At 42.7% G+C, this 12608-nt stretch overlaps 1 protein-coding gene across 2 annotated transcripts in view; it reads right to left on the bottom strand.

Moving 5' to 3' along the window:
- Positions 1–12608, bottom strand: part of LOC143340202 (uncharacterized) — a 350931-nt gene that overhangs the window by 73076 nt on the left and 265247 nt on the right. For both annotated transcript variants that reach the window (XM_076761879.1, XM_076761880.1), the window contains exon 7: positions 6432–6683. In XM_076761879.1, coding sequence (XP_076617994.1) covers positions 6432–6683 — 252 coding nt within the window. The remainder of the gene's footprint in view (positions 1–6431; positions 6684–12608) is intronic.

Here is a 12608-nt window from a genome sequence, read left to right as displayed (position 1 = left end):
GGCGTCAAACAAAATTACTAAAAATCGAAAACGAATTTTTAAGAAAAATCGACAAAGGAGTAGAGTAGGTGCCTAAATTTTTCGGCAAAAATGAAAAGTTTCAAATCGTTCTAAAAAAATTATTTTCAGTTGCAGGGGTCAATTACAATCATTTTTGGTGAATACACATACCTCCGAAATTCTACGCATTTCCGAGAAAAAAATTGATTACTGAAAATACAATGTCTGACCATACCATCGATTGCTTCCCCTGAAATTTCATAAAACTTTCAAATCGTTTCGAAAAAATTATTTTCGGGTGCGGGGGTCAATTACAATAATTTTTGGTGAATAGACCTACCCCCGAAATCCTACTCCCTTTCCAGAAAAAAATTCTTTACCGAAAATATACTGTGTGGAAATGTTTCTATAACTTTTTAACGATGCCTCAATCAACAAATTAGTATCCTTGATTTTCGTCTTATTTTGTCCTCTAGAATCTCCCATCAAAACTTTTCCCAGGGGTTGTCGAACACTCTGTATACGTCGATGTAATTATTTAAAAAATGTTATCCTCAATTAGTTCCAAAAGTTGATTCCCATTCACCAATTTGAAAATCAACATTGAGTAAAGTAATTCAGTTGATATTTAAAGTCCACTTAAGTCTCGATTCGTGAATACTACCTTGGAACGCGTACCTGTCGCGGTTCAAGGTTACCCGACGCGTTGGTCGTCGACGTCCCCGGGCGTATCGAGCGTCGCGACGCCGGGGCGTCTCGTTCATCGACAAAGTAACTCTCTCGCCCGGGGCCCCGTCGTCGGTGGAAGACGTCGCGTTCGCGCGATTCCCGCGACTATCGCGACAGGATCAAATTCGTCGTGTTCGCGACGAACACGAAGAAACGAGGCTGTGGGAGGGAAGCCGTACCCGCGCGCCGGAATCTGCCACGGCTGACGAGCAAAAGAGCACCCAAGGCTCCGGAGGAACGAGCTTTTTTCGTTCGAATCCTCGCAAATTGCTCGCGGCGTCCTCGTCCTCCCGGAGGATCGGGGGATCAGAAAAAGGAAGCCACGGCACGCGGGGGGATGGCGAGGAGGAACGTAGACGAAGGTACCGGGGAGTGGAATACCCGGGGACGCGGATAAAGGAGCAAGGGATGGGGAGGGGGGCGGAGGAGGTCTACGGTGCGAGAAAGAAACGGCAGGAAAAAGAGGTAGCCGACTTTTCCGCGAGATGTGATTTAGATACGCGCCTCTGGGATCTTGGCTTCTGGTTTTCTGGAAAGCCGCGCCGCGTAGACGCTGCAGCACCAGGGGGGGGGGGGTTGGAAGGTGTCTGGCGGAGGGGATCCACCGATAACATCGAGCTCTTTACTCCTGGCCTTTCTGGGGGGCACGTCTCCGGGCGCATCCGGCGCGGCGAACCGATAATTGTTGGTTTCTTCGCGTCGACGGTCGTCCTTTGCGTCGCCAGGACGAATCGCGTCTCTCCGAAGACCGCTGGGCGAATCTGGCCACCGTTTTTCACGCGGAAATCTCACCCCCGCGTTGCCCTTTCCGAACGATTCTCTGGTTTTCTTTGGCCCGCTGAATGGGGCTTCGTTCCGACTTTGGCGACAGTTTCTCCGCTCGTTCGGAATTTTTTCGAAATTACACTAACTAAATTTCTGGTCGACAACTCGTCGGAAACCTTTCGCGATTATTGAACGTAATATTTCCGCGTTCAACCCTTTGCACTCCGAATTATATTCCAATTTTGTTACCAGCAGCTCTCAACACAAAATAAAGCAATTTAAACAAATTCAATTAAATATCTGTTTTGTTTACACTATTGTAGTGTTTTGTAATTTTTAAGTGTACGATATCTCTTTGGTTGGGAGCTCCTGAGATAATGATGTCACATAGGAGTGCAAAGGGTCAAATGTCTACCAGAAAGGAACAGAACGAATATAATTTGCATCTGCAGATATATAAATAAAATAAATATATCTATCTTTATAAATATAGAAAGGAAACGTGCGACATCTTTGGCTTGAACTTTTTAAGCACTGTACCCTAGTCTTTTTTTATAAAAAAAAAAAGGTTAGGTAAACACTCGAGAAATTTCGTTTCAATTGCGACGAAACATCCCTGACAGCGGCTGGTTTTTGTTCCATTTGCTCTATGAAGTGCAAAAGTTATCGACGTATCCAATTTTTCGATGGATTACAACAAAACCCGTTCGCTGATTCTCTGTTCCAGATTTACCGCGAATATATATATACAATCGAATGAAAATAAAAATGAAAAACGCATCCGCTCGTTACAAGTTTATTCGAGGGACTGGATTCGACGGAGTGCTTTTAACAAATTCCGCGACTCGTTTTTCTCCGGCGCGGGCGAATATGTCGCACCGCCACTCAATTCGGTTCGAATTCCGTCGAATTTCGCGTCGAATAACGACCCCCTCCTCCCTCACAAAGGGATTAAACGACGCCGACGCCACGGAGTTTACGTCTCTCCTTTCCTAAATACGCATTCAATTTAATATCGGGCCGAAGCTATGGCCGAGGCATTCGGTCCCCCGGCAAATCATCGCGCTCAAAGCGCAACGTATAATGCGAGCAATTTCGCGAAATTATATTGCTCACAGTTTAAGCTACCGTGAACAGCTGTCGACGTACGAATTCCTCGAGCTTTTAGTCTCTTATCAATATTACCAATTACCGTTTGCTCCAATTTCCATGCTCGATTTCTCTTCTTTAACCCTTAAGGGGTCTTCCAATGTACATCGCCAAAAAATTCGATTTCTTTTTGCATTGTCTTAAAGGATATAGTCTTGGAAATATTTGAGCAAAAGCATATCATTGAACTCGTAAAATTAACGAAGGTATACGTATTGCTCTATTATTACGTATTAATATATAAAATATGTTTGGATGCAATATAGATTCTACGAAATGCACAAAAGTGACCGTAAATCAGAGACAAGGGTTGACACGCTCATATTGGGAAAGAAACGAGAAAAAGGGAAAAGCGAATCAATGTTTCTCTGTTTTTCATTGTTTCTTGTCTTTTTCGTATTTTTACATCGACTTGTTCTTGACTGTTCACGCTGAATTTCGATTACCCTGTGCATCTATGTGTATTATTTCATGTTTGAATCCAAAAGATAGGAGAAGAAAGAGACTGTTTTAATCCCTTGACGTACCATTTAATTCCAAATTATTTTTCAAACACATACTATTTAATTTGGTTCAAATTTGTTCGTACAAGGAATGGTCACGAGAGAGAATTTCTTTTACGAATACCTGAATGTAAAAACGTGTTGATTTTAATATGAAACTTGACGTCAAAAAATCCATCATCTGTCGACTGCTCTCCCAAAATATTCAATTTCAAATCAAGTAACGAACGACAGAATGATCGTGGAATATATTCCAGGAACAAAACGATACGAGAAGAGAAGTTTCGAATCTGTTTAGGGGAACGCCATAAAGAAGGACCTTGAAAGAAAGTTCGATTCTCAGCACGAAACGTAGAAGAAGCTGTCCTCGCGTTCCTCTTGCGTTTAAGAGCGAACGATCTCGACTGGTCGACGAATATTCGTTTAGCTCCTCGATTTTAAAAACTTTCGGGCGTCGCGTTGCATAATCTCGAACACCGGATCGATGGAATTTCGCCAGAAGATCGGAAACTTTTTGGCTCGACGCCGGTCGAGGCGAACCGTGAAACTTCGCTTGTTCGTTCGTTCGTCCATTAAGATCGCGTTCCCTTCCGACTGCGAAAAGGGAGAAGCCCTTCGAAAATAGGGAAACTGTTCGCGCCTGGGATTCGATCGACCTCCCCACTCTCTCCACCTTCAATCCGGAACAGAAGTTTAACGAAGTCCAAATGGAGCAAAATGAGTCGGCGGTTTTGCGATCGGGGATCTTCGTTAGGGCGTGAAAGGGACGATTCTCTGGTCAGCGCGACATTTAACCCCGCGATCCTTACACTCGGGACAAAACGATCCCACAGCCGTAAAAAATCGATCCCCCTTCGCGGGAATTAAAATTATTTTTTACCTATTTTTACCACGTGGTGTGTGTGTAAAAAATTTAATAACTGGTTATCGAAGTTCGACAGAAATCAACTTTTATATGAAATTAGGAAATTCAAATTTAATTCATTGCACTGTAATTACAATCAAAGATTCGAGCTTGCTTTTTTAGTTAACTATTTCGTCTGCGAGTGTACCTCTAATATAAGTGGAAAAAGTCTTTAGGGAAACTCGAATTTAATTACAACTAGAAATTTCTTTGACATGAAAATTTATGAAAATTTCCCCCTCGATAGTAAGTAAATATTCAACTGAGTTCTGAAAAATACTCTACTATATAGACACGCATGATTTTATTGGAACGACGAATAGAATCGCGACAAAGTGTCCGGTCGACTATGTAGGTAACCCAAATTCGGTGCATTTCGCCCTTTCGTTTGATTTATCCGCGAAAATCGTCGTTTCTGTCGCGTGTGTTTGTTCCGTTCAAATGAAACGTCTGCAAAGGGAGAGTAGTTTTGGGGAGCACGGCGTTCAAAATGCGACGTCGAATCGTTAATCTCGAGGTCCCCGGGTCCTTTGGCAGCCATCCCCGGATAAGAGAAACGTGACAGGTTCGATGTAGCGGCGATTTATCTTTTTCCCTGCTCGTCCTTCCGTTTAATTTTCCACCGCAGACATCGTTACCCCCGCGAATCCCTTATCGGATGTGCGTCTAATGGCGCACCTCGGCTACCACCCCGCCGGAAATCGAGCTCTCCCCTGTCCCCGGGTTGCGACTAACGAACGCACGGACCGAAAATCACTTCTAATCGCGCTACGCCACCCCCCTCCTGACCCTTTCGCCGATTAATCGAGCGCACCGGTTCAAGGAGACTTCGTCCAAAGTTTCGTGTGTCTCTTATCGAATAGTCTCTGAGTTACATATTTCCGAGGGCAATTTAATTTAACTTCTCGTCCATGCATACGCGTCTGGTTCCTTCCCTTGGTAGTCTCAACGTTGGAAAGACGAATGATTCATTTTGGAAATCGTAATAGGTCTAAGCAGACGTCCCAATTATCTAAAATATCTCGACGCGGTCCGTAATCTTCAACCCCTTGTGATGTACGATTTAATTTTAAATAATTCTTCAAACTTGTACTATTCAATTTTATTTAAATTTGGTTGTACAAGGAATTGTGAAGAATAGATTTAAGTGAAGGGGTAATTCTTTTTTCTAATTAATCTCGACCGCTGCCTTATCAACGCGTATTAAAAATCATAAAACTTTAAACATGTGCAGTTCCGAAACTATTAGCGCTTTATTAATTATTGAGCCACTGTTAGCAGCGGTAAAGCCTCCCCTTTAAGATGGCTTTTGGTTTTCGTCGATCGGACTTTCCGTTTCGGAGATATCGTAATTTATGTAAAAGGTAATTTTTTCAATTCGACTCAGAAAAGGCCTATTAACGCGTATTAAAAATCATAAAACTTTAGACGCGTGCAGTTCCGAAACTATTAGCGCTTTATTAATTATTGAGGCATCGTTAGCAGCGGCAAAGCCTCCTCTTTAAAATGGCTTTTTGTTTTTGACGATCGGACTTTCCGTTTCGGAGATATCGTAAGTTATGTAAAAGGTAATTTTTTTAATTCGACTCTCTCTGTCTTCGTCTAACGCGTCGGACCTCCTTGTCGCACGTTGACCCACTGACCGAGTGACCGAGTGACGTCACGTTTACTATTTACTACGATCACGTGCGGTCAACGACCTTGACGAGGCCGTAGTAGGTTCATTGACCACGCGACGTATCTTCGAAACTAGCCATCCGATCGACTCGAAACTAAAATCGCTATATCTCTGGAACTAATAAAGCTATCGACTCGCACAAACGCTCATTTTAAAGGGAATTTCATCCCCTATCCGATGACTATACCAACTACTATAATTTTTGCTATCTTCTATGTTTATTTTAATATTTACTTTGACGTTACATACCCAAAGAAGTTTCAGCTATTCCTATTAATTATACAACCGGTATACGACTAATCCTGTATTATAAATTATTTATTTAATTGAAAATGAATTCAAATTTGTATACAGGGTGTTTGCATAATTACTATGCCATTTTTTCATAAATAATTGTTTTCTCTGAAATTAACTACTAATTCTGAAAATTACTAATTTACTAATACTGTTGAAGTGCTAATGCACATTTAGAGTAAAAGTATTGAATATTTTTGAACGGGGTTTTAGAATTCAATGCTTTAAGAAAAAATATGCGACGATATGTTACGAATAAACATCAAAACACAACTTTCTACACATATAATGCAAAAATTAGAAGTACGTTGCCTCGTAAAGGAGAAAAAGAAAGACATGGTAAGAATGGGTATACATGAAGTGTCGATAGGTTTTAGTGTTAAATAGGAGAAGTCGTTGGAGTGCTCACCTGCGCTTTCGGAGGCAGGTATGTCCGGGCAGGCCTGGTATCTGAAGAGCAATCTGCTGTCGTCCGTGCAGGTGTCCACGTTGCTGACGGGCACCGAGCAAGTTCCGTGGCCTCGATTATACGAGAAGGTCATGGGGCCTCGAAAGGGGCAGGGCACAGGTATCGCCTCCTCCCGGAACATCGAATAGAGCAGGGCATCTCCCGTGATGGACGAGCACAGGGACGCCAGCGAGTTTCTACTGTTACAGTAAGCTGCAAACAACAAACGTTCGTATGAATTTTTTCACCCGATCATTAAAATAAATTTCCTAAATAGTTAGGGAACGGTTATATTTAATTATTAACTTTGCCCGGCGGCAATCGAGTAGGGCGTCTGTCCCTGTCACGCGCAAGACACGCGGAGCCACCCCTACGAGCGTTAACTTTCGTCGAACAGCCATAAGTTCTTTCCCCGTTCGGGGCAAGCCTGACAGAAAGTCGGCCCTCGAGGAGGGAAAAGAACGGGGAGGATGCAGGGCCAAGACGATGACGAATCTTCCCTGAGTAGGAAGTTCATAGCGAGCAACTTTAACCGAGAATATTCCTCGACGATTTCTTTCTTTCCGGGGAAAAGCGGCGAGACGCAAGTTTTCCCGCAGGTGTTGCCTCCAAAGAATCAAAAGGCGATCGACGACCCTACCTCTCCGTTCTACGCCCTCGATTTCGCTTTGGTTCGGTGGCCATTCGGTTTACTTTCGTTCCACGTTGAAATAAAAACCGTCGAAATTTTATTTTGTAACTAGGATCTATTAACTAAGTTATTCGAGTGGTCCATTTTAGGCTCTTTAAGCCTTTCATTCGGAATCATGCTGGACCAAAAATTCAATTTCTCTTTCCAATAATATTCAAGATGGACTCGAAGGGACAAGTTTGTTCGAGAAATGTTTCCTTCTTCAAATTGCAATTTTAATTCGACGAGTGATATATGGAATTGATACAGATAAGAATTGTGCCCGTCTTTGCATCCAAATGCGAAATGGAGGTCTCGCGATTTCCGGGGAAGTTCTGAATGCAGCCCCGTGGCCATCGTCGATTTCACGAACCATTTCAATCGATCGTAATCCGTTTAACGCGATGAAGAAAGTCTGAATGGAGCCAGCAATAACAAAAGTCACTCCTTTGATTGGCGTCGTACGATATCACGGAGCAACGGAGGAAAAAATGACGACGCCAGTTGAAAACCATCAAATCGATGCCAACGACCGTTTCATTGTCCTGCCCCCTTCGCTTCCGTCGTTGATCCTCGAGATCGTTCGCGTTTAGTTTTTACTGCAGTTCCTGACGACTTCACGACCCATCTTCACGACCTTATCATATGTTTACATCTCCCACGACTCGTGTTTCGATACGTTCCATCATCCGACAGTAAAATTTTATAATTTTTATCGTTTCAATCTCGTTCGGTAACAATTAACGAGAATATCGTTCCTGTGAGATTACGATATCCAGCATATTAACTTGCTATTTACACTTTTATGGTCGAACGTACACATGTGGCCAACCTACTAAATATTGTTTAATGCTCCTCTCAAGTACGCGTTTAACCATTATTACTCTTCTTGTTGCGTCCCCCTATCTGTTTCCAATTCCCCGACCGCCCTCTGTTTCCTCCTTTTCTGTACTTTTTGCATTGTTATTGGCTCTGGTTAATCGTATCCCCTCGAAAACATTTTATTAACGTTCGGTGTATTCAATATGGAAAAAGGAAAACGAACTTTTTCGAGTTCTCGCGGCACCAAGCGTTCCAGGAATTATTCAAACGAACGGATATTTATTTACACGGAACAAAGAACCGTCGGCGGGAAGAACGAATGTAATTTTTAAAACGCGGAAATGGAAAAAGTGCAATGCCGTGTCTTTCCCCTATTCCCCCAAGTTTCGCCCGCCGGTACGCTCATTTATTTATTTATTCTCGCGTGGATGCCCGACTTCGTGTCACCCTTTACCCATCCACTCCCGACGACTTTTCAAATTTTCATCGTCATTTATTCGTTATTACGGCTGACCTTTCTTTCCTCCCTATCGGACGGCGAACAAAATTCCCTTTCGACATAATTAATTCGCCCTCTCGTCCGCGTTTCGCTGATTAATTGAGCCCCGCTATTAATTAAAAGGGACCAGGTTAACGAATTCGCTTCTTCCTACAACGATACATTCATCATAAAATATTTTAGATGGACAGTATTAGACTTTTGACGTTTCAATTCCAAGGTTTAGAGTCATTATAAGCTATCAATTATGCCAAACACCGTTTCTATCTTTGCGTAACGACAGTTTGCGGCCACTTTTAGGCGACAGAGAGCGTGCACTGGCGAATTGACGAGATAAAACGAAAAGAATGCGGAGAGGCGATCGTTTCTCGACGGGCACTGAGCGGCCCAATTAATTTTGATCCGATTACGGTCCATACAGCGTGCAGAAAGTACGGAAAACGTCAAATTGTTTAACATGTAATCCCCTCGATCGAGAAACAGTTTTAATCAGTAGAAATGGCCCCCGTAAAGCGATTTATAAATTGGTATTTACACAAATTTCAGACAGCCTCCAATTATTTAAGCAACCATTACGTGCCTCCAATTACATCAGAGATAAAACACGTTTAAACTAATCAACATCGTTCATAATAAGGCAACGTACACGCAATGCTCGAAACGGACCATTTTACTTGATTATTTTGCAAATCACGCGATAATATACACAACGTGAACAATTATGATTAATTCCGATACGTGAACTACTTCCATTCCCGCGTTTCAGCAGTTTGGAATAAAATAAATAACTGCAAAGTGTTGTGGCGTACAGTTTGATAAAGATTGTGCCCGGAAAGTGTTAACGGGACTGTCGGATCGCGCGTAGAGTGGTTTGTTCCACGCTGGTGGAAACGTCAAAATCCGAAAGAGAACAAAAAGTGCAATCCCGTGTTTCGAAACAGACTTATCTCGCGTGATAAACACGCTCGCCGCCGGCCAATTAAATTTAAAGCGCGCTTTCTGTTCGCGACGGTAATTCCGCCGCCTTAAACTTTCCGACGAACGCCCACGCAGCGCTGGTCGTCGTCAGTCGGGGGTTTTCTTTCGCGGGCAACTCGCTACGCTTTATTTTACCTGCGTCGACTAATGAGGACTGCGGGAGGGGGCGCGAGTTGACATTTTTAACGAACGCGGAGAACGTCGTGGGCGAAATTGGGGCGCGAAGAACTCGTCCAAGCGCCCGTTTCGCGGATCCGTATCTGGTAAAAATAACTCGGGAGACCGGAGGATCTTCTCAACGACGTTTTAATTGCAATCGCGGGGGATTTCTGGGTCCAATAGAGGGTTAGGCTTGCCAGTTTACCTTCAATCTGTAAAATTGTGTCCTCGGTATTAATGAAAAAGGGGTTAAATCGCCCACGAAACGGAGGAGTGATTTCCTTACACGAAAACTTACTACGCCACTTTCTAATAGGATCATCGTTCGACGATAATATTCTGAATCAGTGAATTGGTAGAAGAGAACCAATCGAGTGGCCTGTGGGATCGACTTAACCCCTTCAGACTTCTTCGTCCATTGGCAAAACAGAGCTATCGAAAAAGTGGGGATTAAAATTCTAAAAAATCTCGATCCTCGTTTAGAATTTCGATCGTCTCGCGTCTTCGTATTCCACATTCGTGTTCCACTCCTCGGAAACTCCTCTTGCACTCTAGTAATTCCCCTCATCGATTATTGCGATACCGTAACGGTGCTTGCATTTCCTCTGGTCTTGTCTCTCGCGTGCAACGTGTTCAAAATACTTGCCCTCGGTGCATATACAATGGGGGATGTAAATTTGATCTATTCTTTGAAAAGTCCAAGATCAACCCTTTCTTATCTTTATTAAATATCCATCTATCTATGGAACGATCCACCGTGTGCACGAGACTATTTTAAAATGAAATAACGAATGAGAAGATCACGGTCCCTAGAAACGAAAGCTGCTGGAAGATCTTTGGAACGCTAATGGACGAACGTTGTCTTGGTGGAATCGAATTTTGTTCCAAATATATATTCCCAGCAACGAGTGCATCGTAGTCATCGAGCAGGTCCGCATTTCCATTCATTTGGTCGCCCGGAGCATGACGAGCCTTTTCCCCCGATTCGCTGTCACCGACCGTCCGCTTCTTCCCCCATTTTCCACAGAAACGACCCACATTTTCCCGCACGCTGACGGTCCGAATGCAGCCTGCAGGCGACGGTATCTGCGGTGTGACACTATGCAGATTAAAATCCGATAAAAAAAAAAAAAAAAAAAGAGGAACCGTAGGATAGAGAAAGAGGCAGCGAGAGAGGGACCCGAGGGACTTTGACAAATCGTCGAAAAATGCGGACGCGAGACAGGAGGGGGCGGTACCAGAGGTCGGTGTCCCTCTTTTTCACCGTGTATATGTCGATATCCACCCTCTTCTTCCCTCTTCGGGCTTGGCTCGAGTGCCAAACTCCACCTGCCTGACGTTGTTGCTCTCCCTTCGACTCCGTTAGCCCCTCTACAGGCCGTTTCAGCTTTGGACACGCTCGTCTTCTCGTCCCTAACCCTTCTCGAGAACACGAGAATGCGATTTCGATGGCTTCGAGCATCCAGTTCGAATCGACCCTTGATATCTTCGAAACTTGCACCGTTCTGCACTCGCGTCCACAATTATTAATTTAAAGACTGGGAAACCCGTTCCTTAATGCGACACGATGTTAAATATTTCGTTTGAAGGCGCCTGTACGCGTGCACGCGCTTTTCACTAGCACCAATTTTTTTTATACGGGATCCATATTTATCACCCCATCTAGCCGCGACTCGTTTCCCCCTCCCCGCGGAACGCGTCACTTACGACCACAGTTGGAAGATCAAAGTGTCGTTAGCAGGTTTGGGGTAGAAAAAACAGGCTCGTATCGTCTATGAGCTACGTCACAGGCGAATAAAATTGTCGCGAAACTTCGTTGCGCGATCCCGTAGGGGTAAAAGCGCTCTTCCCGGATAAAAGATGCGTTTCAAAGCGAACCAGTTACTTTTCAGATTCAACGATCTTCGCGGAAACACGAGGGTTAGAACAGGAGGGCAAATTTTGATATTTTTCTTTCACTAATACACTGGTCATCGAAGATGAAAACGCGTGGAAATATATTTCTCTCGTGTACGATTATACTTTTGCTTTCTTCCGTGTTTCGTAGACACAACACGTTTAATTTATGATATTTTCGACAATTTAACCCCTTGACATACAATGACAAGGCTGATACGTTACAAATTCTTGATGTCAAGTTTACACAATCATGAGGCTAATCATTGGACATCGAGTCTTATGTATTCCAGAGGCCAAAATAAGACGAAAATCAAGGATACTAATTTGTTGATTGAGGCTTCGTTAAAAAGTTATAGAAACATTTCCACAGAGTATATTTTCAGTAAAGAATTTTTTTCTCGAAAGTACGTAGGATTTTGGGGGTAGGTCTATTCACCAAAAATGATTGAAATTGACCCCCGCAACTGAAAATAATTTTTTCAGAACGATTTAAAAGTTTTATGAAATTTCAGGGGAAGCAATCGATGGTATGGTCAGACATTGTATTTTCAGTAATGAATTTTTTTCTCGGAAATGCGTAGAATTTCGGGGGTATGTGTATTCACCAAAAATGATTGTAATTGACCCCTGCAATTAAAAATAATTTTTTTAAAACGATTCGAAATTTTTTTTTTCCGTCGAAAAATTTCACACCTTCTCGAATTTTTTTCTCGAAACTGATTAGGATTTTCAGGGTGTGTCTAATGACCAAAAATGATTGTAATTGAGCCCCACAGCCGAAAATAATTTTTCCAGAACGATTTGAAATTTTTTAATTTAATTATTAATAACTCTTTAACGAAGCTTCCATCAAGAAATTGGTATTCTTGATTTTCGTTTTATTTTGACTTCTAAAATCCCCCATTAAAATTTTTCCCAGTGGTGGCCGAACACCCTGTATATCAAAATCAATTTTTGCATTCACAAGGTATTCGTAAAACAAAGCTACTATTTTTCATGTCATTCCTTGTATAAAATTGAATAGTATACGTTTGAAAAATTATTTCGAATTAGATCGTACCTCAAGGGGTTAATCTGCCTATTGTATTACCATTATCAGTCATGAACAGAC

The sequence above is a fragment of the Colletes latitarsis genome, chromosome 3 (assembly GCF_051014445.1).
Source record: "Colletes latitarsis isolate SP2378_abdomen chromosome 3, iyColLati1, whole genome shotgun sequence".
NCBI classification, from domain to species: Eukaryota; Metazoa; Arthropoda; class Insecta; order Hymenoptera; family Colletidae; genus Colletes; species Colletes latitarsis.
This window is presented reverse-complemented; position numbering and strand designations above follow the sequence as displayed.